The 23,999-nt window shown below is 37.3% G+C and overlaps 1 protein-coding gene across 1 annotated transcript in view; it reads left to right on the top strand.

The window, feature by feature from the left end:
* The window catches only part of NSF (N-ethylmaleimide sensitive factor, vesicle fusing ATPase), a gene marked incomplete at both ends in the record, with an annotated part of 138,281 nt that overhangs the window by 5,971 nt on the left and 108,311 nt on the right, over positions 1–23,999 (top strand). Inside the window, 6 exons of the mRNA XM_079726222.1 lie at positions 460–545; positions 2,441–2,540; positions 5,044–5,083; positions 19,304–19,470; positions 22,180–22,287; positions 22,760–22,835. Of these exons, the coding sequence (XP_079582348.1) occupies positions 460–545; positions 2,441–2,540; positions 5,044–5,083; positions 19,304–19,470; positions 22,180–22,287; positions 22,760–22,835 (577 nt within the window). The remainder of the gene's footprint in view (positions 1–459; positions 546–2,440; positions 2,541–5,043; positions 5,084–19,303; positions 19,471–22,179; positions 22,288–22,759; positions 22,836–23,999) is intronic.

Genomic DNA, 23,999 nt, shown 5'->3' with positions numbered 1-23,999 from the left:
TATTGACTCAACCAACTTTCAGAACTGGTCTCAAGGGTTTTAACTTCGTTGTCAGGTCTGAGTCTCAAGGTGTCTGTTTGTCTGTGTCTTTGTCACCTTTGCTTTCTCTGCGATAGTTTTCTTCTTTTAGAGCAGAAAGGCTTCCTTCGTGTGGTGGTGATGCGAGGGAGAGTGCCTTTCTTCTAGCGCCTGTCTATATAAAGTCCCGTGGATGGGATAGTACTCTGTGTGATTGCACGTGTGCTGTTATTGGCAGGCCCACAAAAGCACATGGAATGGGGAGGGAGCAGTTTCCGAAAGGCAGGGTTTACTGTTACCACAGAGTAAGGGGTGCTGGGGGTCAAAAACAGTAAGCGTTTACTACAGGTGATGGGGAATAGAGGACAGGGAAGCATAAAATATTCTTTAAGAAAATAAAAGGTGACTTAATTTTATTTTCCTAATCATTGATTCTTACAGAGTATGCAAGCTGCAAGATGTCCTACAGATGAATTATCTTTAACTAACTGTGCAGTTGTGAATGAAAAGGATTTCCAGTCTGGCCAGTGAGTATCTGACTTTGTTTTCTTCTAACCTGCTAAATGGTATTTTAGAAACTTCTAGAGAGTCCTTATTTAATTTATTTATTTATTTATTTTGGGAAACGTTTAAGTATAATTTTTTAATTCCTCTTGCTGAATTGGAAAATGGGAGATGAAAAAGTCATGTATTTACTATATCAAATTTTGATAAATGTTTTCTAAATGATACATAGTTTTTTTATATATACCTTTATTTTTCCATTGGTTTTCTTAGCAGAACTAAACATACTGGATATATGAATCATATATAGCGTAGTCATTAGGTTTTTGGTTTTGGGTCAGATTGTCTGAGTTTGGATCCTGGTTCTGCCAATTATAAACTGGGTGACCATGGGTAAGTTATTTACCCTGTGCCTCAGTGTCCTAATCTGTAAAATGGGGATGATGGTACTATCTTCCTCAGGGTGTTTGTGATTATTGAGTTACACACAAAGAAAGCACTTAGAACAGAGTCTATCACATTAATAAGTCCTCAATAAATATTAGCTGTTTTGATCATTATTACTATGATAATCCAAGAGACATGAAAATTGGAAGATGCACAACAGTTGTAGAATCTTTACAAGCGTTTTTCACTGTCATTTATTTTAACTGATTCACATCACCCATTGGCAGAACTTCTAAATACCCTGCTACCAAGTTCATTGCCATCCATGTGCTTCTAAGGTTGGTGGAGATAAGCACATGAAGGGGCTGTTCCAGAAGGCAGACTAGGGAAATGAGGAAGGAAGTGGGATTTTAACTGAGCCTTTTTCTGTTTCTAAAGCTATCTGAGAAATACATGAGTTTCACAGGGTTAGAATTGCTAATCTTCTGTGGTTTTCCGCTTCAGAGTAAAGGGCTATACTACATAATTGTATTAACATTGTTTCCAGTCCTAAAAATTGTGTAATTCTAAGTTGAACATAGAACTTTCTACGTATAAACTGGACTACAGACAATCAGTGTGAGAATTTGCTTATGGAATTCTTTGATGTGTTAGATGTTCACTGTACACATGAGGGGGTTACTTAAAGTAGAGTAGATGTAAGGAACTTGTGTCCTACTGACAAAACGATATGTATAGAAACATTAACCATTAATAGTTAAAAAATTATAGCATTCTAAAAGATAATTTTTAAAAAGATAGTGCTATTGTAGCAGAGTTTGAAGCTTCTATCTCACACACAGTCCTTGGTAGTTTCTTGGTATAGGAGATGATCATGAGATAACTATAGTTCATCTGTTTACAGGTAACTTCTGAGCAGGGTGAATTAGCACAAAATGCTTTGAAATAGTAAATATTGATAATCTATATGGAAGCTGATATATTTTGTGAAATTTTTTCATTTTTACCACCTTTTTAATTTTACAGGCTGTTAGTATTTCAACCTGTTGTGGGAATCTGCAAAGAGATTTAATGAATAGTCCTAAAAACTAACTTTTTTTTTGACTGCTATATCCTGGCTTTATTCTATCTTCGGTTCTCCTTCCTTTAGTCTAGTTAGAATGTGAAATAAGTCTCAGGAGAGGAAATTCATTTAATTTTTACTTAATATCAAGTAAATCACTGTCTTCAGTTTTATGTAAACTGGAAATGCAGTGACATTGATGTTTTGGATGGTATGTACTCTCTTGAACTTGGTCCTGATTCTGCTTGATGTCTGTTTGGCCTGAGGTGGTCCTTATTCCTGGAAAACATTTTGAATTGTTGACAGTTTTTGGAAATGAAATTTGTGGTCCTGTTTCTTCAGGACTCAAATAATGCCATGTTTCTACCCAGTACTCATCAAGCATCATTTATTGGAAATTAGCACATTTGGAATTGATGTTCTTTATTTCCTTTGACGTGGAGTATTGACTGTGTTTCTGTCCTTTAGGCACGTGATGGTGAGGACCTCCCCCAACCACAGGTACACATTTACACTGAGGACCCACCCATCTGTGGTTCCAGGGAGCATTGCATTCAGCTTACCTCAGGTAACTCAGGAATTTATTCTCTTCTATTCTTGAAAGTCATAGAAGAATCAATTCATTTAAACCAAGCTGTGTCACGCTGTAACTGTATTGATTCATATTGAGGAAAACCATCTAGGTATTATGTAAGGAATTAAAAGATATATTCTTAATTGCCAAGTTTTACTATGTCTACCTTTTATTGACTTCACTTTTTCCCCCTAATTTAAAAGAATTCTGCAGTGATATCAGCTATCAAAGTGTCAGGTTATTTTAATGTTAGCTCACAGGGTAACAGAAAATGTATAAAATATATAAAAATAGCATTTACTTCTAAAATTGACATCTAATAGTGATTTTAAAATGCAATGATGTCGGGCTTCCCTGGTGGCGCAGTGGTTGAGAGTCTGCCTGCCGATGCAGGGGGCACGGGTTTGTGCCCCGGTTTGAGAAGATCCCACATGCCGCGGAGCGGCTAGGCCCGTGAGCCATGGCCGCTGAACCTGCGCGTCCGGAGCCTGTGCTCTGCAACGGGAGAGGCCACAGCAGTGAGAGGCCCGTGTACCGCAAAAAAAAAAAAAAAAAAAAAAAAAGCAATGATGTTAGACTAAAGAATATGATTCTTTATGATTACTTTATTACTTTATAACTGTTGGTGGATTCTGTGGAGGGGAAATTGCCTAGCACTATTGCAGGCACATAATATATAATGTAGGAGCCTCACCAGTAGGAGTCTGTATTCTTTTCTCCGTTGTCACCTTACTCATGCTGCTGGTCCCCAGTCCTAAACAATGCAAATGCAACCTTTACCTCCTTGTAGTATGCTGATAAGCATTGATTCCTGCCCTCCCACACCTGGAGGTTTAAGGAAGGAGATCAAACACTTGTTAGGGAACTATTAAAGATCTCTTGAATCCCACACAAATTATGGGAAATGATCACTCACTCTTCCCTTTTTCTCTGTTCAGATGCCTCTCCAATATCAGGACTACCTTTCTCATTTGCTTCTTATAGATCAAAGGTTTGGAATATTCTAGAGTTAACCAGCTTTTACGGAGCTGCATTTGAGATTCTGCTGGCCAGAAATGGGGTTTCTAACTATTTTTCCTTGTCTCTGCTTAAAAGAAATTTTCCCAACATTTACTATAGGCCAAGTGCTATTCTAAGTGCTTTTGCCTGTGTTCACTCGTTTAATTCTCTCAACAACCCCAAATGATAGATACTGTTTTTATCATCCTTGAGACTGCCTCTGGGTATAGAACCTAATTGTGGCTGCTTTGTGACCCAAAGTCTGGGCTTAACCAGTATGCTACTAAATTTTCAGTTGGCCAGAAGTGGGATGGGGTACTACAGAAGAGAGAGGTGAAGGGTGGAGAGATGGTAAGAAAGCTGGAAGGTAGAGCACGTGTTGCACATATTCAAAACGCAGCATCTTCTTAACTACCCACCACAAAACCCACAAAGTTCAGATGAGCAGACAAACTTTTGATTTCCGGTCAAAAATTATTTTTCTCACTGTTCTTTGGAGTTTTGTCAATAACTGCTAATTTTGAATCTGTACCAAGCCAGTCTTGAATTCCTGCCTGAACACAATCTGTCCTGCCTCTGTACATTCTTGCCAGTAGGTACTGGGGAGAAGCTAAAGCTAAATGCCTGACACTCTTTTGGCTAGTACACAAAGAATAGTCATGACCATCTAATGATTTGAATCCCTGCTTGGGTTTCAGTATAGATTATCTGATAAGTTTTAATTTAGTTTTCATGAATTGAACATCTTTCTTTTTGTGCTACTGTATCAAACAGTGTAACTATGCACAGTACATTTAGAACGCTGGAATATCTGATACTACGAAGTCTTTCAGGAGCATTATATTATGCAAAGGAGCATGCTATTCAGTGGTGCCAGCTTTACTGTAAAAAGGCAAGCTTTATATGTTTTGAGGATAGATGTTCAGGCATAAATAAACTATAGCATATGTTTCCTAGGGTGGCTGTAACAAAGTACCACAAACTGGGTGGCTTAAAACAACAGAAATGTATTCTCTCACAGTTCTGAAGGCTGGAAGTCTGAAGTCAAGATGTCAGCAGGGCCAGGCTCTCTCTGAAGGCACTAGGGAAAAATCTGTTCCGTGCTTAGCTTCTGGTGTTGCGGACAATCCTTGATGTTCATTGACTGGTAGATATATCCCTTCAGTCTCTGCCTTCATTGTCACATGACGTTCTCCCCGTGTGCTGTGTCCTTTTCTTATAAGGAAGCCATATTGGCTTAGGGTCTACCTTAATTTGATATGACCTCATCTTACCTTGATTTCATCTGCAAAGACCCTATTTCCAAATATGGTCACATTCACAGGGGTCGGGGGCTAAGACTTCAACAAATCGTTTTGTGAGACACAGTTCAACACTTAACAGCCATGTTTTGGTCTGGGAATGTGTTAATGAAATTCAAAGAAATCCTCTTTTCCTCATTTCTCTAATTTTGATTGATTTTGTGTTAAGTGTCTTTTTTTTCTCTCTTATTTTACAGCGAAAATGGGCTGGACTTTCTATTGGGCAAGAAATAGAAGGTAGGTATATTTTTTAGCTACCTGAGGTAGATTGTCTTTATGATTTTCTCATAGTTATGGAGATCTGTACAATTTTCTGTTACTTGTCAGGCCATTACACTTTCATCCATATTACAGTTAGGTCTATGAGAATGGAAAGTAAATAGTTATGGAACCTACCTCTTTATCTACTTGTTATTCTATCTGGAAATTACAGTCTAGTAGGGAAAGGAATATCCACATGTTCATACCTCACAGAAGATGTACAAGGTAAATTTGTGCACAAATATTACCTTTAGGAGCTCTGTGTAAAAGTGCTAAGACGGAACAGGAGTGGATGAATTGATTGGAAAATTAGCCAGAGAAATCTTTCTAGGCACTGGAATTTTGAGCATGATTATGAAGTAGGGGAAAAGCATGACATGATAGAGACAAGGACGAAGGACTCTTAAGATGAGACATAATATAAATAAAAGGCATTGAGTTGGAAGCAAGCAAATCATAGGCAGTGCTCATAAGTATGTTTGTCTGACTGAAAGGATTTGCCTGAATGGATTGTATTAAGTGATTAGAGTAGAGTATGAAGTTAGTGGAGGGCCTAGAAGTACATACTGAGATTTTTGGATTTTACACAAAGACACTTAGAGCTCCTGAGAATCTCTGAACGAGCCCAACAAAATCCTACCTTTAGAAAAGAACTCTAATATCATTGTGGAGTCTGGTGAGGAGTGAGGAGAATTCAGGACTGAAAGAAAATAGCTGGGAGGTTATTTGACTTGCCTAGAATTAAGCTGAATAGGACTTTGTGAAATTATGGCTATGGAAAATTTTTTTAAAAGCCGAAGTTATGTTAAAGAGGAATAATTGGTATTACATGGTGATTCCATTTTACTGTATACTGAGATATGTTTCCTAATGTCTTTGTTTAGAAAGATAAATCTGATTTAGGGTAAGGAGAAGAAAGGGTGACAATACTTAAGAAAACAATGTACTTTTTAAAATGAAATGTGTTATAAAGTCATCATAGTTCATTAGGGAAGGGCATGGAAGGCAATTTATGACTTCAGGGGGAAAAAAAGACTAAACCCCTTGTGGTTTATAAACTAAGGAGCTAATAAGTAAAAACTGGAATTGTTTCTTAGTCATTGTGGCAAAGTTGGGAAAATGGAGTATGAGTCTTTTTGTCAGGTAATTTCATGTCAACTTAATGGGTTCAGTAGGGGGAGAAAAGAAAATGCAAGTGTAATTAAGTCAGCTTTTTTTCCCACTAGCTTTTAAGACCTAAAAAAAATCATATTTATGGAAATGTTACAAAAATAATACAGAGAAACCCTATGTACTACTTTTACCCAGATTCACTAATTGTCATTTTTTAAAATCATTTTTTCTCTCTCTCCTTACTCTCTCTCTCTCTCCACACACAGACACACACACACACAACCTGCACACACCCATTTTTTTCCTGAACATTTGAGATTACGTTGCAGAAATCATTCCTCTTTACCTCTAATACGTTAGTGTGTGTTTCTTCAGAAAAAAGATGTGCTCGTAATTGTGATCAAATTCAGGAAATTAAACATTGAAACTTTAATCTATAGTTCATATTCCAATTTTGTTAATTGTCCCAATTATCTCCTTTATAGTATTTTTCCTCTTCAGTGTGGGATCCAGTTCAGGATCATGTATTGCATTTAGTTGTCATTTCTCTAATGTTCAGGGTTTTCTTTCCTTTCACGATGGTGACATTTTTTGAAGAATACATTTATATAATGGGGAGTTGTTGGTCGCAGGGTACAACGTTTCAGTTTTGCAAGATAAATTAGTTCTGGAGATCTAGTTACAGCGTGATGACAATAGTTAACAATACTGTGTTGGATACTTAAAATTTGCTAAGAGGGTAGATTTAAGTGTCCTCATCACACACACACACACACGCACGCATGCACATGGAAAGAAGATGGTTCATGTGCACTGAGAAAGAGATATATTCTCTGTTATCAGTGTTTACTGTTTGCTGTATATCCATAAGCTCTACTTTATTGATCATGCTGTTTAGATTTTCTATATTCTTACTTATTTTTGGTCACTTGACCTGTCTTGCACTGAGAATGGTGTGTTAAAATCTACTGTTATTAGTGTTTTTCTACTTTTCCTTGCATCTCCTGTAGTTTCTACTTTACACAGTACTTTCTGTGTTATTTGGTATGTAGATATTCATAACTTATATTTTTATTGTGAATTATGCCTTTTTGCATTATAAAATATCCTTTTTAATCTTGTTTAATGTGTTTTGCATTATATTTTGATATTAGGATCATAATACCTGCTTTTTTATTGTTTTTAATTTGCTCAAAATATCTTTCCCCGTCTCTTGACTTTTAGCCTTTCTGAATCACTGTTTTAGATGTGTCTGTTATATACAACGTAGACTTGGATTTTGCTTTATGAACTAATTTGAAGATCTTTTTCTTTTAATAGGTTTGTTAAGCCCATTCACAGTTATTGATATGACTGCTATGTTTGTTCTCAATTCCTTCATTTTATGCTTTAGTTGTATTTATGTGGTGTGTCCTCTTTGCTATTTTTTTAATGTTTACTTCTAATTTTTTCTTATTAGTCATCCATTTTATACACATCAGTGTATACATGTCAATCCCAATCTCCAAATTCATCACACCACAACCCTCACCCCCCACCGCTTTCCGCCCTTGGTGTCCATACGTTTGTTCTCTACATCTGTGTCTCAATTTCTGCTCTGCAAACTGGTTCATCTGTACCATTTTCTAGGTTCCACATATATGCGTTAACATACAATATTTGATTTGCTCTTTCTGACTTACTTCACTCCGTATGACAGCCTCCAGATGCATACACAACTCTACAACCCAATTTCGTTACTTTTTATGGCTGAGTAATATTCCACTGTATATATGTACCACATTTTCTTTATACATTCGTCTGTCAGTGGGCATTTAGGTTGCTTCCATGACCTGGCTATTGTAAATAGTGCTGGAATGAACATTGGAGTGCATGTGTCTTTTTGAATTATGGTTTTCTCTGGGTGTATGCCCAGTAGTGGGATTGCTGGGTCATATGGTAATTCTATTTTTAGTTCTTTAAGGAACCTCCACACTGTTCTCCATAGTGGCTGTATCAATTTACATTCCCATCAACAGTGTAAGAGGGTTCCTTTTTCTCCACACCCTCTCCAGCATTTGTTGTTTGTAGATTTTCTGATGATGCCCATTCTAACTGGTGTGAGGTGATACCTCACTGTAGTTTTGATTTGTATTTCTCTAATACTTCGTGATGTGCTTCTTGGCCATCTGTATGTCTTCTTTGGAGAAATGTCTATTTAGGTCTTCTGCCCATTTTTGGATTGGGTTGTTTGTTTTTTTGCTATTGAGCTGCATGAGCTGTTTTTAAATTTTGGAGATTAATCCTTTGTCAGTTGCTTCATTTGCAAATATTTTCTCCCATTCTGAGGGTTGTCATTTCGTCTTGTTTATGGTTTCCTTTGCTGTGCAAAAGCTTTGAAGTTTCATTAGGTCCCATTTGTTTATCTTTGTTTTTATTTCCATTTCTCTAGGAGGTGGGTCCAAAAGGATCTTGCTGTGATTTATGTCATAGAGTGTTCTGCCTATGTTTCCCTCTAAGAGTTTGATAGTTTCTGGCCTTACATTTAGGTCTTTAATCCATTTTGAGCTTATTTTTGTGTATGGTGTTAGGGAATGATCTAATCTCATACTTTTACATGTCCCTGTCCAGTTTTCCCAGCACCGCTTATTGAAGAGGCTGTCCTTTCTCCACTGTACATTCCTGCCTCCTTTATCAAAGATAAGTTGACCGTATGTGTGTGGGTTTATCTCTGGGCTTTCTATCCTGTTCTATTGATCTTTCTGTTTTTGTGCCAGTACCACACTGTGTTGATTACTGTAGCTTTGTAGTATAGTCTGAAGTCAGGGAGCCTGATTCCTCCAGCTCCGTTTTTCGTTCTCAAGATTGCTTTGGCTATTCGGGGTCTTTTGTTTTTCCAAACAAAGTTTGAAATTTTTTGCTGTAGTTCTGTGAAAAATGCCAGTGGTAGTTTGATAGGGATTGCATTGAACCTGTAGATTGCTTTGGGTAGTGTAGTCATTTTCACAATATTGATTCTTCCAGTCCAAGAACATGGTCTATCTCTCCATCTGTTGATATCATCTTTAATTTCTTTCATAAGTGTCTTATAATTTTCTGCATTACAGGTCTTTTGTCTCCCCAGGTGGGTTTATTCCTAGGTATTTTATTCTTTTTGTTGCATATGTAAATGGAACTGTTTCCTTAATTTCTCTTTCAGATTTTTCATCATTAGTGTATAGGAATGCAAGAGATTTCTGTGCACTAATTTTGAATCCTGCAACTTTACCAAATCATTGATTAACTCTAGTAGTTTTCTGGTGGCATCTTTAGAATTCTCTGTGTGTAGTGTCATGTCATCTGCACACAGTGACAGTTTTACTTCTTATCCAATTTGTATTCCTTTTATTTATTTTTCTTCTCTAATTGCCGTGTCTAAGACTTCCAAAACTATGTTGAATAATAGTGGCGATAGTGGACATCCTTGTCTTGTTCCTGATCTTAGAGGAAATGCCTTCAGTTTTTCACCATTGAGAGTGATGTTTGCTGTGGGTTTGTTGTACATGGCCTCTATTATGTTGAGGTAGATTCCCTCTATGCCCACTTTCTGGAGAGTTTTTATCATAAATGGGTGTTGAATTTTGTCAGAAGTTTTTTCTGCATCTATTGAGATGATCATATGGTTTTTATCCTTGAATTTGTTAATATGGTGTATCACATTGATTGGTTTGTGTATATTGAAGATTCCTTGCATCCCTGGGATAAATCCCACTTGATCATGGTGTATGATCCTTTTAATGTGTTGTTGGATTCTGTTTGCTAGTATTTTGTTGAGGATTTTAGCATCTATATTCATCAGTGATATTGGTCTGTAATTTTCTTTTTTTGTAGTATCTTTGTCTGGTTTTGGTATAAAGGTGATGGTGGCCTCGTAGAATGAGTTTGGGAGTTTTCCTTCCTCTGCAATGTTTTGGAAGAGTTTGAGAAGGATGGGTGTTAGCTCTTCTCTACATGTTTGATAGAATTCACCTGTGAAGCCATCTGGATTTTTGTTTGTTGGAAGATTTTTAATCACGGTTTCAATTTCATTACTTGTGATTGGTCTGTTCATGTTTTCTGTTTCTTCCTGGTTCAGTCTTGGAAGGTTATACGTTTCTAAGAATTTGTCCATTTCTTTCAGGTTGTCCATTTTATTGGCATAGAGTTGCTTGTAGCAGTCTCTTAGGATGCTTTGTATATTTAAGGTGTCTGTTGTAACTTCTCCTTTTTCATTTCTCATTTTATTGATTTGAGTCCTCTCCCTCTTTTTCTTGGTGAGTCTGGTTAATGGTTTATCAATTTTGTTTATCTTCTCAAAGAACCAGCTTTTAGTTTTATTGATCTTTGCTATTGTTTTCTTTGTTTCTATTTCATTTATTTCCTCTCTGATCTTCATGATTTCTTTCCTTCTACTAACTTTGGGTTTTGTTTGTTCTTCTTTCTCTAGTTCCTTTAGGGGTAAGGTTAGATTGTTTGAGATTTTTCTTGTTTCTTGAGGTAGGCTTGTATAGCTATAAACTTCCCTCTTAGAACTGCTTTTGCTGCATCCCATAGGTTTTGGGTCGTCGTGTTTTCATTGTCATTTGTCTCTAGGTATTTTTTGATTTCCTCTTTGATTTCTTCAGTGATCTCTTGGTTATTTAGTAACGTATTGTTTAGCCTCCATGTGTTTGTGTTTTTTACGTTTTTTTCCCTGTAACTAATTTCTAATCTCATAGCATTGTGGTCATAAAAGATGCTTGATATGATGTCAATTTTCTTAAATTTACTGAGGCTTGATCTGTGACCCAAGACATGATCTGTCCTGGAGAATGTTCCATGCGCACTTGAGAAGAAAGTGTAATCTGCTGTTTTTGGATGGAATGTCCTATAAATATCAATTAAATCTATCTGGTCTATTGTGTCATTTAAAGCTTGTGTTTCCTTGTTAATTTTCTGTTTGGATTATCTGTCCATTGGTGTAAGTGAGGTGTTAAGGTCCCCCACTATTATTGTGTTACTGTTGATTTCCTCTTTTACAGCTGTTAGCATTTGCCTTATGTATTGAGGTGCTCCTATGTTGGGTGCATATATATTTATAATTGTTATATCTTCTTCTTGGATTGATCCCTTGATCATTATGTAGTGTCCTTCCTTGTCTCTTGTAACATTCTTTATTTTAAAGTCTATTTTATCTGATATGAATATTGCTACTCCAGCTTTCTTTTGATTTCCATTTGCATGGGATATCTTTTTCCATCCCCTCACTTTCAGTCTGTATGTGTCCCTAGGTCTGAAGTGGGTCTCTTGTAGACAGCATATATATGGGTCTTGTTTTTGTATCCATTCAGCGAGCCTGTGTCTTTTGGTTGGAGCATTTAATCCATTCACGTTTAAGGTAATTATCAATATGTATGTTCCTATTACCATTTTTTAAATTGTTATGGGTTTGATTTTGTAGGTCCTTTTCTTCTCTTGTGTTTCCCACTTAGAGATGTTCCTTTAGCATTTGTTGTAGAGCTGGTTTGGTGGTGCTGGATTCTCTTAGTATTTGCTTGTCTGTAAAGCTTTTGATTTCTCCATCGAATCTGAATGAGGTCCTTGCCAGGTAGAGTAATCTTGGTTGTAGGTTCTTCCCTTTCATCACTTTAAATATATCATGCCACTCCCTTCTGGCTTGTAGAGTTTCTGCTGAGAAACCTGCTGTTAACCTTATGGGGATTCTCTTGTATGTTATTTGTCATTTTTCCCTTGTTGCTTTCAATAATTTTTCTTTGTCTTTAATTTTTGTCAATTTGATTACTCGATGTGTCTTGGCATGTCTCTCTTTGGGTTTATCCTGCCTGGGACTCTCTGTGCTTCCTGGACTTGGGTGGCTGTTTCCTTTCCCATGTTAGGGAAGTTTTCGACTATAATCTCTTCAAATATTTTCTCTGGTCTTTTCTCTCTCTCTTCTCCTTCTGGGACCCCTATAATGCGAATGTTGTTGCGTTTAATGTTGTCCCAGAGGTCTCTTAGGCTGTCTTTATTTCTTTTCATTCTTTATTCTGTTCCGCAGCAGTGAATTCCACCATTCTGTCTTCCAGGTCACTTATCCATTCTTCTGCCTCAGTTATTCTGCTATTGATTCCTTCTAGTGTAGTTTTCATTTCAGTTATTGTATTGTTCATCTCTGTTTGTTTGTTCTTTAATTCTTCTAGGTCTTTGTTAAACATTTCTTGCATCTTCTCAGTCTTTGCCGCCATTCTTTTTCCGAGGTCCTGGATCATCTTCACTATCATTATTCTGAATTCTTTTTCTGGAAGGTTGCCTATCTGCACTTCATTTAGTTGTTTTTCTGGGATTTTATCTTGTTCCTTCATCTGGTATATAGCCCTCTGCCTTTTCATCTTGTCTATCTTTCTGTGAATGTGGTTTTTGTTCCACAGGCTGCAGGATTGTAGTTCTTGCTTCTGCTGTCTGCCCTCTGGTGGATGAGGCTATCTAAGAGGCTTGTGGAAGTTTCCTGAGGGGAGGGACTGGTGGTGGGTAGAGCTGGGTGTTGCTCTGGTGGGCAGAGCTCAGTAAAACTTTAATCCACTTGTCTGCTGATGGGTGGGACTGGGTTCCCTCCCTGTTGGTTGTTTGGCCTGAGGCGACCCAAGACTGGAACCTACCCGGGCTCTTTGGTGGGGCTAATGGCGGACTCTGGGAGGGCTCACGCCAAGGAGTACTTCCCAGAACTTCTGCTGCCAGTGTCCTTGTCCTCACGGTGAGCCACAGCTGCCCCCTGCCTCTTCAGGAGACCCTCCAACACTAGCAGTAGGTCTGGTTCTTTCTCCTATGGGGTCACTGCTCCTTCCGCCTGGGTCCTGAGGTGCACACTAGTTTGTGTGTGCCCTCCAAGAGTGGAGTCTCTGTTTCCCCTAGTCCTGCGGAAGTCCTGCAATCAAATCCCACTAGCCTTCAAAGTCTGGTTCTCTAGGAATTCCTCTCCTGTTGCCAAACCCCCAGGTTGTGAAGCCTGTTGTGTGGCTCAGAACCTTCACTCCAGTGGCTGGACTTCTGTGGTATAAGTGTTCTCCAGTTTGTGAGTCACCCACCCAGCAGTTATGGGATTTGGTTTTATTGTGATAGCGCCCCTCCTACCGTCTCACTGTGGCTTTTCCTTTGTCTTTGCATGTGGGGTATCTTTTTTGGTGAGTTCCAGTGTCTTCCTGTCAGTGATTGTTCAGCAGTTAGTTGTGATTCCAGTGTTCTCGGAAGAGGGAGTGAGAGCACGTTCTTCTACTCCGCCATCTTGATCCAGCCTCTTTGCTATTTTTTAAAATTTATTTTGGTATTTAGGAATGTTTACGTTTTTGTTTTAGTGATTACTTCTGCATTTATACCTCTCCTAGTGCCCTTAGTACTTCCTCTTTTTTTTCCTTAATTAACCTTTTCAAAAAACTGTCCTGTCTGTTCTAAATGATATCCTTTGACTCTCATCTATTACCTATACAACAGTTAATATTCTGCCTTCCCCTTTCTCCTCCCATTTTGTTAATTTCTTTTTTTTTCAAGTTTTAAGTCTTTTTTTTTTTTTTACTGGAAGAAGCAAATTTTTTTAAATTGAAATATAATTGACATATAACATTATATTAGTTCAGGTATACAACATAATGATTTGATATTTTGTATACATTGCGAAATGCTCACCACAATAAGTCTAGTTAACATCTGTCACCTTACATAGTTACAGCTTTTTTTTCTTGTGTTGAGAACTTGTAAGATCTACTCTTGTAGCAACATTCAAATATGCAATACAGTATCACTAATTATAGTGACCATGCTAGTTGATTTCTGTCTGTGTTAGAAGAACATGGTATTTACATGCTGTTTTTCCATGTACGACCCCATACTTGTTTTAGCCTTAACTCTGCAACTAAATCTCTTAAATGATCATGATCAGTCCTTTTGCCAGTTTCTACTTAGTTGGATAAATTGAGTAGATCCCTCCAGGAAGTATAAATGTGTACATTGTTTCCTAAGTTCTTGGATATTCAAACTAATTTTTTTTATACCTTTGATATCTTATGGACAGCTTGGCTGGATACAAAATTCTTGGCTTGTTTTCTTCCCTTGAATTTCTTGAAAATAGTGCATCGCATTGCTTTGCTTTGTGTGAAACTCTTGAGAAGGCTGATGCCAGTCTAAGTTTCTTATCTTTATAAGGAATTTGATTTTTGTGCCTGGGAACGCTGAGGATTTTTCTGTCTTTAAATTCTAATATCCTTAATTAGGATATTTCTTGGAATTGGTCATTTTGGGTCAACAACCGAGGTATACAATGCTTTATTTCAATATGTAGATTTAAGTTTTCTCTATTTCCAGAAAATTTTCTTAGATTATGGTTTTAAGTATTAGTTCTGGCCCAGTTGTTTTGATTTTCTTCTCAGGAGCTCCAATTATAAATGTATTTTAGGCCTTATCGGCCTGTCTTCCGTTTCAACTCCTTTCTCCCTGTTCTTTGCAAATTCTTTCTTTGCCTTATTTTTACTACTACCTTGGTTGTTTTCCTGTCTTTATTCACTGCCTCTTATTAAATATTAATTTGAATCTGTTCTCCCATGGGCACTTTGTAATTTATTATTCACTTCTGAGTAGTTTGTCTTTTTCCTCAATTTCTTTCCTGTGTTTGATAAACTGTCATTGCATTTCTTTTATTTGTCTATTTCTGGTCTTAGTTTTCAATCTTCTGGTTTTAGGTGTTTTGTTATATGTCTGAATACTTGTTTGAGGATACTTAATTTAGTTTAAAATGTTACATATATTTTCTATTTCATCGTTGATCTTTTTAGGGAAGATGCTTCATCAGCTGAAATGCTGCAATATTTTGTTATTTGTTATATTTTCTTTACAGTAACTTTGTGGAGTTATTTTTTTCTGTTTCACATGATTTGTAGACAAAATTATTAGTGCAAGAGCATTCTTTTCTGTTAGTGTAGAGAAGTGCAGTTTCTTTAATAAGGAATAATGGTGAGGTGGAGGGGGAGGTACAGAGGTTGGTTGGCATAGCTTATTTCTCTTTGGTTTCTGCATGATCCTTAATTTTCCTCTCTTACTGCCTTCTTCCCTTCATTGCCACATCTCAAAGGGCACCATCCCTTCTCTATTTATCTGATTCTTTCCAGTGATTCTTTGATGCTGCCACTTCCAGTCCTACTTACTTTCAGGTCCTTTCCCTGTACCTGGAGTCATGGACTACCAAGTCCTAAACCTGTGTGTAGTGTTTTGGTTTTTGGTGTTGGACTTTCTCTTTCGAGGGGTGATTTTGTCTATATTTTCTCTATGTAGTACTCTCCCTTCTCCTTTTTTTCCACAATGGGAGCTCTGTCTAATTTTGTTACATATTTCTTTACTTTCAAGTAATTTGAGTTTCATGGTATTCTCTGTCTCCAAGTAATGCTGAAGGTATGGGCATATGTAGCATTATTTATTCTCCTTTTTGTTTCCACGGGGTTTTAGGAAGATGTGTGGGAATGTTCAGATTCACGTTCAGATCCTCTAGATCCAATGCTTTTGAAGATATTCAAAGATATATTAACTTTAAACTGGTTGAAAGAAAACAAATACTTAAAGCAGTTGCTTGGAACACATTACGAGGTTAGTCTGTTTGTAGTCGAGATGCCTGAGAAGAGAAGTTGGTAAAGTGGAAGGAGAGAATATCCTGTTCCTCATTTAGGAACATGGCAACTTATACTTTTTTTTTTTTTCTGAGTTAGAGGGAACTTAAATATTGGGATTATCTTTATTTGGCCTTTTCTTTGTGGAAGTAGGATGAGAGAGAAAATTTTTTGACTTGGGGTGAAAATGAAGGAAATTACTTTAGATATAGGTAGCTGGTAGTTGCATAATTAGTGCTTTCTAAACTTACCTCAAAGAAACACCTGGGGAGTTTGTTTTTTAAAAAACAAAGAGTCCCAGGCCCCTCCCTTGGGAAGTCTGATTCATGAATCTGTGTTTTTAACAATCACCCTTAAGTAGCTCTTATCAGCCACATTTTTGGAAACACTGACATAAGTGATTCCCTTAACTGTCACTGCCTCACCTGAAGCATAGTGTGAAGCTGAGACAGTGGAGGAGTTTGGCGCCAAAGGGAAGTAGGTCAGTGCCTGAAGCCAGGGTTCCCTATTTGTGGACAGTGGCAGAAATAAAAATGAACACTTGTTAAATCTAATGAGAAAATGAGTGTGTAAGTAGCTTAGGTTTCTAATTTCCTTAAACTTACTTTTCTAAATATAGGGTGGAGTGTGCGTAAATTTAATTTTTTTAAATTATTTTTTATTATTATTTTTTTTTTTTGCGGTATGCGGGCCTCTCACTGTTGTGGCCTCTCCCGTTGCGGGGCACAGGCTCCGGACGCACAGGCTCAGTGGCCATGGCTCACGGGCCCAGCCGCTCCGCGGCATGTGGGATCTTCCCGGACGGGGGCACGAACCCGTGTCCCCTGCATCGGCAGGCGGACTCTCAACCACTGCGCCACCAGGGAAGCCCCTAAATTTAATTTTTAATGCAGATAAATTCTGTTGTGAAGAAGTGAAAATTCAAGATGAAATGAGAAATGTGTTTTGTGGCCTGAATTGTGTTTAAAGCATTCTCCTCCTACCAGAAATGCTTATCTTGAATGTAAAGTCAGTTCTTTAAAAGGCAACTCAAACAGACCTAATGGGCAAAAATTATAAAACTATTATAAAACTAAGTGTTCAGGTGGGACTAAGGTGGAGTAAGCATGAGGCAAGGAAGGATTTGGGGCCCTGAGTGATGTCATGATGTAGCATAAAGATAGAAAGCTGGTTCAGTGTAAGTAGAGATGTAGGCAAAGAAAGGGTAGGAAGTTTGGTATGAAGGGGAGAGCTAATTCAAAGATTCTGAACAGGAGTTCTGTCTGCAAGGAGCCATTTTTTAGTCAAGTCAATGATTTTAGTCCTCAGACTAAATCTTCTTAGAAGAATCATTTAGTCTTCTTTCCACCTGGAAATGCCGTATTTTAAGCACTGCAGACTGATGTTCAATTAACACATGTTTTTGCCCATTACCTGTCTTTGTAACGTCTGTTTATTCACAGCATTGGCTATAATTCTTTTGTTTATAAAAATATTTTTTATTAGTCTGACATTAAAATGCTATTAATCATGAAATAAAACATTCTCAACCTTCTGGCCCTTTGCTTCTGGTTGAAACCTTCAGGGCATCTGTCCCTTTGGGGCTGGTGATGGTGCTGGCCATGGTGCTGCCTATGAAACTGTCCATGGTACTGTTCTAGCATTTGAAATGATAACAGCTTGGTCTTTTCTGTTTAGGAACATTGACCTTAAATTAAAATGCATTTGAAAACTATAGTCAGTGATGATATTTTAATACACTTATTCAAAGTTCTTGATATAAGGATGATGCACACATGTATATATACACATGTATAAATGCATATATGTATATATATGCATACATATATATGCATTATGACATTATGGAATTGTTTTGGAGTCTTTAATGCACAAAATGGTATTATATTGTGCACATCTTTCTGAAGTGTACTTTTTTCACTCAATGTTATATTTTAATGGACCATCTGTCTTTATTAAATATACATCAAGTTTTAATTTTAATTGCTATACATTATTCCACATCATGAATATGCCACATTTTATTAATCGTTTCCCTACTGATCAGCATTTTTTAAGTGTTTGACTATTAGAAATAATGCTGCAATGAACCTCCCTATAAATCTCTTTTTAGGCAAATGTTCAAGAGTCTTTCTGGCACAGACACCCGGAAATGGAATTGCTGAATCAACTTATTCCTTTTCACATTAATATTTCACCCCATAAATATCTTCATTATTTGGGAAACAACTAAGCTCTCTTGCTTATGAAAGTTACTCAGAATGTAACCTGTACTTTCTAGGAAATGTTAAAGAACAAAACACCCAGAAGTGGAGGTCAGAGAGTATTCTGAAACTTTCAGCTGAGATTTGAACTTATTCTTCAATCTTCAGTGAATTTCCCAACCCTCACCCTGGCTTTCTTTGTTATTTTGCATTTGAAATGTTTATCTTTAAAATATGTGTGTCCCCTTTATTATGGCAAACCAAAATATAAAAATATGATTACTCAAGCAATTTCATTCAGAGGATTTATAGAAAATCCTTGTACATTCTTCAAGTGGCTAGACTCTAAGAGATAAGTTTAGAACAGAAATTGAGTATGAAAGGACCATAAAGATTTATCTAGGCAGTCTTATTTTACCGACAAATCAAGGCACAGAGAGTCTTCTAGTTACTAACAGACTCTATTGAAGCACACAGACTCCAAAGTCCCTTTGTCTTGCCTCCTTTGTTATTAGCATGGAGGTGATAGGTATTTTGCTGCTGTTGTTTCATTTAAACAGTTCATGAATATATTAAGCATCCTACAGACACTGTTGGGTGCTGTTAATACAAAGAAGAGCTAAAAACCTGGCCTTTGTCCTGTTATACATGTAGAACTTACTGTAGTTCCCTGCATATCATAGGTGCTCAGTAAATATTTCTGTAGTATTAAAAAAAGAAATGTCACACTCTGTGTTGCTCTGGAGGAAATCCCTCTAGTAAACATTTTTTTTTTTTCTCAAGGGTTTTTTTTTTTGTGTGTGTGTGTCCTACATTCTAATTTGTTAGGGCAAAAGAGCCCACACACCTCTCACCTTAGCTCTTTCTTGCGTCAAACAAAAATGTTGTTTGGAAACAGTATGTTATGCCAACTCCACTGGGACTTCCCACTGTCATTTTGTCCTCTGTTTAATGAGAAGGAGGAAGATGCAGAGGCTGTGTCGGGAGGGCTGTGATTTCCCTAGAAGAGTCGGTTGAGGGGTAGAAGTATAGGAGAGTGCTGTTCAGTATGTTCTTATTAAGTCAGAGGGAAGAACATCTCTAGTGGTTATTATTATTTTTAAAAATCTGTGCCTATGTGTCCCTCCAATGAAGGCCATGTAAAATCCCCTTTTGGTCAAGTTCTGTTATAATTCATTTATATGAAACTTTTAGTTACTTGAAGCACAGCAAGTATTTGGTGTCTCTGTGATTTAAAAAATGCTTCTTTTTTTCTCTAGTGTTCTTGTATACATTTGACAAAGCCAAACAATGTATTGGCACAATGACCATCGAGATTGATTTCCTGCAGAAAAAAAGTATCGACTCTAACCCTTATGATACTGACAAGATGGCCGCAGAATTTATTCAGCAGTTCAACAACCAGGCGTTCTCAGTGGGACAACAGGTCGTTTTAAATTTTCTTTCATTTCTAGACATCTGATCTCTGCAGTTGTGGAAAATTAATTCTGTTTTTCAAAAACTGAGAGGAGCTTTGCATGTGAACAGCTATATCTGAGTGATAAAAAGTGAGGGAAATATGTTTGCTGAACTTCTAGCAGTCTGTTCAGAAAAATTCTAAAGTAGCTTTTAGGTTACAGTGTCATATATAATTACAGCAGCTTTTCTTTCTGTAAATTGGAAATACTATAGACATACATGTCTCAAATTTCTTCTTATTGTGGGACATTTGTCTCTGGATGTCTTTCTCTTTTACTGATATATTTCTGTAGAAAAGTAATTCTTAACTTTTTTGGTTATGAACTTCTTTGAGAATCTTAAGAAAGTTGTGTGTATGTGTGTATGTATATGTGTATATATATATATTTAGTGTTTTTCATGGAACTTTTGAAACCCAGATTTTCTTTTCTTGAAAATGATATTTACATTGCCCCCTTTTTTTGGACTTCAGTTAATATCATATTGTTTAACCTCCTAGGAAGAAATTCTGTTCTTTTAAAATTTTAGTTAAATGTATGAGTTCATAAATTGCTGTTTGGACACATAAATCATTGCTCTTTTGACCTCACCATTACATTTGTCTCGTTCTCTATGACTTTTCTTAATCATTCCTAATTCCTTCCTCCTCCCATAGCTCCATAGCAGCTGTTCTCAAACTGTGGTTCAGAGACCTGTGGGGGTCCCTGAGGCCCTTTCAAGGGGTTTGCGAAGTCAAAACTATTTTCATAATAATATCAAGACATTATGTGCCCTTTTCCTCTTATTCTCTCACAAGTCTACAGTGGAGTCTTGTAGACTGTGTGATGGGTATAGCATAGCACACTGACTGCTGAAGCAGACACGAGCGTCCAGCAGTCTTCCATTAAGCAAGAAATTAAAGAGATTTGCGAAAATGTCACAGTGCCACTCTTCCCATTTACATTTTTTTATTTTGGAAAATGGAGGGATTTTTAAAAGAAATTAAAAATGTTATTAACACATAATGTACTTAATTGTTTTTTGAAAAGTAAGTTTCTTGTTCTAATACAGTGACTATCAAGAGATATAATCCATATAAACAAAATTTTGGGGGTCCTCAAAAATGTTTAGGCTTATATATAAAGGGATCCTGAGACCAAAAAGTTTGAGAATCCCAGCTTCTAGAATTCTGATCTGTAATGAGTTACAGAGACCGTCTCTGCGTCTCTCACGTGGGAAGGTCTGTAAGATGGGGAATGAGAGAAGTGGTAGAAGGAGAGACCTGTGGGAGTGAGTGGAGTGTCATTACCTGGAGAAATGCGACTCTGAGGATTTGGATAATCATACATCATAATATCCAACTTTCACAAGTGTGAACTCAATTCCTGGTAGACAGGAAAAGGATGTAGAGCATTTATCATTGTTTTTAAAAGTACTAGAATTGGAATGAACCTCAGAGGTTATCTTGTCTAACCTCATTTTGCAAATGAGGCATTTTATTTAGGTCCAGCGAGGGTCCATGACCTTCTCAGCCAGGGGTGTAGCTGAGACAAGAACCTATTAGTCAGTTGATCAATTAATTAATTAAGTGCTTATTGAACACCTAGTATGTGTTCCATACATATTATTTCAGTATCCCTGTGGATCTGCAGTGAACAAAATAAACAGAATTCCTACCCTCATAGAGCTTACTTTCTAGTTGGGAAAGACAGAAAATAAGAAATGCCACACACTGTTTAGTATTTTGATGTCAGTAAAATGGGATGATGCACTAGAGAGCCACTGGGCTGCTACTTTGGATTAGATGGATTGAGGAGGCTCCTCCCCAGGATGGCAGAGATTAGCTGATAATTAGTTGACTTACCTGTCCATTGCTTTGGGGGCTTTACCATAGTCCTTCTGGATTCTTACACTTTCTGACTGATAGTTGTGCTCAAATTGCCTAACTAAACTTCATTGTTTTTACCTTCTCCTTTTGTATTTTAATAGAAAATGCTTTGGTATTTGTAATAATTTGTAATAATTTAAAACCCAGTAACATGCAGATGTCTATAAACCCATGAAACAAAATCCTCCATAATACAGAGAAGAAGTAAATATCTTACTTCAAATCATTTTTCTTAGTATTTATTCTCATTCGTAGTAATTAGTAGTGGCAGGATTGACAGTCAGCTTGGGTTATTATATTTCTGTTATACCCCGGTACCTAGAAGAGGGCCTAGCTTGTAGAAGGTACTCAATAAATATTTGGTGAATGAATGACCATTCAGAAGCTGTCTCTGCACTTGAATGGCAGGCACTTTGTATTGGTTGTAGAAAAGCATTATTTTAGAGTCACACACCCAGGCTTGCATCCTGGCTCTGTCATTTACTGTGACTCTAGGTCCCATTGTTTAGCCCCTCTCTGGATCTCAGCTTCCTTCCTAGTAAAACTGAGGTACAGTATCTGTTTGCAAGAGACTTTGTGAGTATTAGTTACAGAGCCTCCTGTAATGTTTGTTTGGCACACAGCAGATACTCAATAAATGTTAGTTGGTTATGGTAACCAGTGGTTACCTCTCATTGGTTATGTGGGTAGTTTGCTTGTGGTGATATACAAGAGAAAGCTGCTTGCCTGCATTTGGAAAACACTGATGATGATGTGAGAATCAAGCCATTGAATCATGAAGTGATTTTTCTCCCCTTCTTTTCTACATAGCTTGTGTTTAGCTTCAATGAAAAGCTTTTTGGCTTACTGGTAAAAGACATTGAAGCCATGGATCCTAGCATCCTGAAGGGAGAGCCTGCGACAGGTAAAAGACAAAAGGTATGTTTTATTTTTAGTAATCTTTATGATGTGCATTATGCAAATTAATATACTTTTCCTAGCCATTTTCTCCCTCAGTGATTTCTTTTATATTATGTGCTCTTTCTTTTAAGATAGTAGGGGAAAAAACTGCTTTTCTAGCCAACATATTTATTAAAATATAGTGTAAAATATACTTATTTGCAGATCTAATAATAATTTGAAATTTGTATATATACTTGTAATTCTGGTTGAATGCAAGTGATATTTATTGTAAATAAATAATAAGACAGGTGTTATCAAAAATATATGTGTTGAAATAAAATAGGAATAATAGAAGATAGTTATGACAGAAGTAAATGTAACTTAGCTGATAGTTTGGAAGATTTACTTTGCTCAGAGAGACCTCATTTTCCGTTTGTTTTCTGCCTTGCTTTGAGAAGTCCAGAAGTCTGCTATTAGACTAACTACTAATTACTGTCTTTCTGTACAGATTGAAGTAGGACTGGTTGTTGGAAACAGTCAAGTTGCATTTGAAAAAGCAGAAAATTCATCACTCAATCTTATTGGTAAGATTTACAGTTTTTAGAAGATTCTGAGTAAAGTGTAAAGTGGGACTATCTCTGTTATAACATGTGACTCAACTACAGTGATTTTTGAGCGGGGAAGGAGAATAGGGACACCTCCCTTGAGAAAGCTTATCACAAAATCATGGAGTGTTTCATATCTGTCAAATGTGATGATGTAGAAAAGAATTTAAAACCTTCACTAGGTCAGTGTTGTCCAATAGAAATACAATGTGAGCCATGTATGTCATTTTTAATTTCCTATTAACTACATTAAAAATAAGGTAAGGGCTTCCCTGGTGGCGCAGTGGTTGAGAGTCCGCCCGCCGATGCAGGGGACACGGGTTCGTGCCCCGGTCCGGGAAGATCCCATGTGCCGCGGAGCGGCTGGGCCAGTGAGCCATGGCCGCTGAGCCTGTGCGTCCGGAGCCTGTGCTCTGCAACGGGAGAGGTCAAAACAGTGAGAGGCCCACGTACTGCAAAAAAATAAAATAAAATAAAAAATAAGGGAAAAGATGCAGATAAAATTAAATTTTAAACTTTTAATATTGAGATAAGTTCAGGCTTACAGAGGTTTCATAAAAAATAGTTCAGAAAGTTCCTGTATACCCTTCACCAGCTTCTTCTGATGTTAGATCTTTTTATTTTATTTTATTTTATCTTATTTATTTATTTTTGGCTGCGTTGGGTCTTCGTTGCTGCACACAGGCTTTCTCTAGTTGCGGCGAGCGGGGGCTACTCTTCATTGCAGTGAGCGGACTTCTCATTGCGGTGGCTTCTCTCGTTGTGGAGCGTGGGCTCTAGGTGCGTGGGCTCAGTAGTTGTGGCTCACGGACTCTAGAGCGCAGGCTCAGTAGTTGTGGCACATGGACTTAGCTGCTCTGGGGCATGTGGGATCTTCCCGGACCAGAGATCGAACCCGTGTCCCCTGCATTGGCAGGCGGATTCTCAACCACTGTGCCACCAGGGAAGCCCCTGATGTTAGATCTTAAATAACCATAGTACAGCTACCAAAACTAAATTCACATGGTTCCACTGCTACTAACTAAACTACAGACTTTATTTGGATTTCACCAGTTTTTTCATTATGTCCTTTTTCTGTTCCAGGATCTAACTTGGGATTCCACATTGTGTTTAGTGGGTTAGTTTCCATAGTCTTCTCCAGTC

Source organism: Hyperoodon ampullatus (genome assembly GCF_949752795.1).
Source record: "Hyperoodon ampullatus genome assembly, chromosome: 19".
Lineage (NCBI taxonomy): Eukaryota > Metazoa > Chordata > Mammalia > Artiodactyla > Ziphiidae > Hyperoodon > Hyperoodon ampullatus.
The sequence above is the reverse complement of the archived record's forward strand: the minus strand, read 5'-3'. Positions and strand labels throughout refer to the sequence as shown.